Genomic DNA, 4,721 nt, shown 5'->3' on the forward strand with positions numbered 1-4,721 from the left:
TCTCTCTCTCTCTCCCTCTCTCTCTCTCTCCTCATTTTCTTACTCTAAACTTGCCCCATCGACAATCAGACTTTGTATTTTAGGCCTAGCGGCAATCCTTGCCAATTTGATCAGAGCAGAATTATGTTTTGAGGATCCCAAACACCACTCCAAAGTTGAGGTAAGGGTATTAAATGAAGAATATGGGTTTGGAAATATTTAAATGATTATAATTGCGAGATTAAAGTTAATTGAACTGGGAAAAATGTAAATTTCAGGGTTTTGGTGCGAATGCTGCAGGCACTGGTTTAGGATCTCCGGGGGCATTTCCTCGGAGAATTAGGGTCCTTGTGTTTGGAAATATGAATTTTAGATCTTACATTTGAATTTGTGTGAATTTGGATAAAAAGTAATATGAAATTATATTATGTTTAGAATAAAAATACACACAAATTTAAATTGAAAATTTAGAATTCATACTTTCAAATAATATCTAAATAAAAATTAAAATAAATTTTACAAAAACTTCTATATTTAAATGGAATGATATGACAGTTTCCACCGAATTGTCCTTATACCCTCTTCATACATTATATCATGATTTTGACTTGAGGCAACCCGTGATGTGGACACATTATAGTTGGACACTCCCGTTACAACGCTAGGCCATCCCATAGTCTTCAACCTACGACCCCTCATTATATATCAAACACCAAAAAGCCCGAAGGCATGGATGCAGTACGAAATGGGTGAGACAAAATCGAAGACGACCTAAAATTAAAACACTTCTGGCCTAGGTAGGTTTAGGCGTAAGCAGCAGGGTTTTCCGCAAGGTAAGTTTCAATAAGCTTGTAGATCATCACGAGCTTTTCGGTGTTGGCTTTGACCTCCTCTTCTTTTGGGCCTGCTTCCCCTGTCGTGTGGAACTCAATCTTGGTCTTCACCACGCTGCCTCCCCCCTGGCTGCAGTCCTCCACCTTCACCTCGAAAGAAATTGCCTCAATGTTGTCCTTCAATGGCTCTCCTTCAATCCAGGTGTACTTGCATGAGTTATTGTCCTTGTCTAGCGCATCGAACCTTGGTTTCACGTACGTCCCTGCACATATATATATATATATATATATTCATCATCATCAATTAAGCTAAATCTAAATCATATATGAGAAATTATTAGATATATTGGGTATATATATACAATTTTTTTCTCTGAATATTACTTATACATACCATCAGGGTTGTTGATTTTGATGGTGGTTCCGGGGCCTCCGTCTCCGTGGAGGATTTCAACGCTACAGTTTGGGACGAGCTTGGGGACGAGGTTCTGTGCATCGAGGATCGAGGCTTTGAACAGCCTTGCTGCTGCCACTGAAGAAGCAAACTCGTTGGTAACGCTGGTGACGCCCATCTCGATCTATCGGTGAATCGCCTTTGATGTTATAATTTGTCTGGAGTTAATTGTGTTGAGGTGAGATGGTGAGTGGGGGAGGCAGTGGTAGTGAAGCAGTATTTATAAATTGATCCATGGCAGCCGGGCGCATGTATATATGTCTGCAGATTTATCTTTTTAGTTTCTAATCGCCGCCGATTTGGAAAAAGGGACCAATTTTGAATACACAGAATTTTAATGTAATATTAATCTTGACTGTCGCACATCATCTGCGTCATTCAACTCAAAACAATCGTAATATATATTGTATATCCTTGGAAGTATGGGGGCTCCGTCAGCCATGGCGGCTGCATGAACGCAGATTTAGGAAAAAGGAATTTCAAAAGTCTTGGATTTCATTTTCTGGTAGTGGGACTTGAAGAAAGAAAGAAAGAAGCTTGGAGAGAAATTTTGCCCATTTCTGAATATCTAACTAATGAAATCAAACAATAGAAAGATAATAAATATAAAAAATCAAATTAGAATAAACTGAGCATAAAATCAGAATATTCTAACATATATTCTAACATCCTCCCTCAAACTTGAGATGAGGAAGTCAACTTGAGTTTGGAAACAAAATCAGGTAGCAGACTAGGTGGATGAGACTTTGTGAAAATATCGGTAAGTTGATCTTCGGAGGAGACAGATCGAAGATGTAAGTTGCCCTGCTGAAGGTGGTGCCAAATGAAGTGACAATCAATTTCAATATGCTTGATACGCTCATGAATGACATCATTGTGAGCGATTTAGATGGCGCTCCGATTATCACAATAAAGAGGGAAACTAGTCGTCTGAGGAGCACCCATGTTTGTCGAAAGCCATCGTAACCACAAAAGTTCAGTTGTAGTGTTAGCAAGGGCACGATACTCAGCCTCAGTATTGGATCGGGCAATAACAATTTGCTTCTTACCATGCCAAGAAATGAGAGAGGTGTCGAGTAAGAAACAATAAGCCGTGGTGGAGCGATGATCCCTAGGGTCACCGGTCTAGTCAGCATTATAATAAGAGCAGAGCTCAAGAGATGAGGGCGAAGAAAAGTGAAGGCCATGAAACAAAGTCCCCATGACATACCGTAAGATACGAAGAACGACAGCATAGTGAGTAGAGCAAGGTGCACTCACAAACTAGTTAACCAAGTGAACTGCATAGGAAATGTCTGGGCGAATAACAGTGAGATAGATGAGACAAACCGACTAGTTGTCTATACAGAGTAGCATCTAGAAGAGATTCACCATCAGTAGTAAGAAGCCTAATATTAGGCTCAAGTGGAGAAGTGCATGTTTTTTCTGTCAGTCAAGTTTGCTCGGAAAGCAAGTCAGACGCATATATACTTAGCCTAGGAGAGATAATTGTTGACTCTATGAGTCAAATCCTATTTTGATAATGAAAAATTATTTCATATTTGACCTGCACATTGAGATTTTGATTAAGATCATAACTTAGCATGCACGGAAGGAAAGCATGATATGGAAGCCACGAAGAACACGGAGTACATACCACTTGGCATATTCCATGGAATTAGAAGAGTAAAAGGATGAAGAAGCAAACTTCAAGATCTGCAATTGTAATGGGTATTTAGAGTTGATTGCATTCACATATTTCATATGATATAATTCGAAACTAAAATATCCTAGACTGACCTTAGGACTCACTACAAAAAAATTAGTTAGTGATGAAATTATTAGTGACAGATTCAATTTCGTCACTAAATGTGAGTATTAGTGACGGATTTGAGAGCTGTTACTAATACGGAACTATTAGTGACGAAATTGAATCCGTCACTAATAATTTCGTCACTAAAAACCGAAAAAAATCACAGGAAATAGTTTTTCCCGTAGAAATTATCCTGAAAAAATATTTGCGACGATTTGTACGGTATTAGTGACGAACTAGATCTGTCACTAAAAGATATTCATTAGTGATGAATAAATAACCGTCACTACTATTATTTTAAAAATAAATGAAAATTTTTGTTTCAGAGTATTAGTGACGAATGTATATATTCCTCACTATTTGCCCATTATTAGTGACGGATTTGAGCACTGTCACTAATACTTCCCGTACATAAAATGAATAATTTTTTTTTTATTTCAGAGTATTAGTGACGAATTTATATATTCGTCACTATTTACTCATATTTATTGACGGATTTGAGAACCATCACCAATACTTCCCGTATGTAAAAATAAATAAAAATTTTTGTTTTAGAGTATTAGCGACGAATTTATATATTCGTCACTATTGCCCTAGTATTAGTTACGGATTTAAGAACCGTTACTAATACTTCCCACATTTAAAAATAATCTCAATATTTTTGTTGCAGAGTATTAGTGAGGAATTTATATATTTGTCACTATTGCCCCACTAGTAGTGACGGATTTGAGAACCGTCACTAATATTTTTCGTATTTAAAAATAAATAAATTTTTTTGTTTCAAAGTATTAGTGACGCATTTATTTATTCGTCACTATTTTTCCATTATTAGTGACGGATTCGAGAACTGTCACTAATACTTCTCGTATTGAAAAATAATCTCAATATATTTGTTTCAGAGTATTAGTGACAAATTTATATATTCGTCATTATTGCCCCAGTATTAGTGACAAATTTGAGAACTGTCACTAATATTTCCCGTATTTAAAAATAATTTCAATATTTTTGTTTTAGAGTATTAGTGACAAATTTATATATTCATCACTATTGTCTCGCTAGTAGTGACGGATTTGAGAACCATCACTAATACTTCCCGTATTTACAAAAATAAATAATTTTTTTTTTATTTCAGAGTATTAGTGACGAATTTATTTATTTGTCACTATTGCCCCACTAGTAGTGACAAATTTGAAAATCGTCACTACTTCCCGTATTTAAAAATAAATAAAAATTTTTGTTTCTGGGTATGAGTGACGAATTTATTTATTTGTCACTATTGCCCCACTAGTAGTGATGGATTTGAAAACCGTCACTACTTCCCGTATTTAAAAATAAATAAAAATTTTTGTTTCAGAGTATTAGTGACGAATTTATTTACTCGTCACTATTGCTCCACTAGCAGTGACAGTTATGGATTCGTCACTACTAGTTCTTTCATTAAGTTCGCCCCAATCTTCCTCTATTCCCTCCTTTGTCTTATCTCTTTCCCGTTCCTTTCCTGATCCTCCCCTCCGAATTCTCTTCTCTCCGATCCCCCTCCTTTCCCTCCTCCCTTCTTTCCTCCCTCCTTCCTTCTTCAAGCACATCACCACCTACACCTTCCTCGCCCAAGAGCCCCAGTTGGCAGAGCCCTCGAAGCCTCAGCCGCAGCCGCTGTCGCTGC

The 4,721-nt window shown here is 37.0% G+C and overlaps 1 protein-coding gene across 1 annotated transcript; it reads right to left on the reverse strand.

The window, feature by feature from the left end:
* Positions 1–432: 432 nt before the first annotated feature.
* Positions 433–1,639, reverse strand: LOC131155270 (major allergen Pru av 1-like). Its single transcript, XM_058108300.1, has 2 exons — positions 1,207–1,639; positions 433–1,075 (listed from the first exon to the last, which is right to left on the reverse strand). The coding sequence occupies exons 1-2, from the start codon at positions 1,382–1,384 to the stop codon at positions 783–785; spliced, it is 471 nt and encodes a 156-aa protein (XP_057964283.1). The 5' UTR covers positions 1,385–1,639; the 3' UTR covers positions 433–782.
* Positions 1,640–4,721: the final 3,082 nt, after the last annotated feature.

This window comes from Malania oleifera, chromosome 5 (assembly GCF_029873635.1).
Source record: "Malania oleifera isolate guangnan ecotype guangnan chromosome 5, ASM2987363v1, whole genome shotgun sequence".
In the NCBI taxonomy this organism is placed as follows: domain Eukaryota; kingdom Viridiplantae; phylum Streptophyta; class Magnoliopsida; order Santalales; family Ximeniaceae; genus Malania; species Malania oleifera.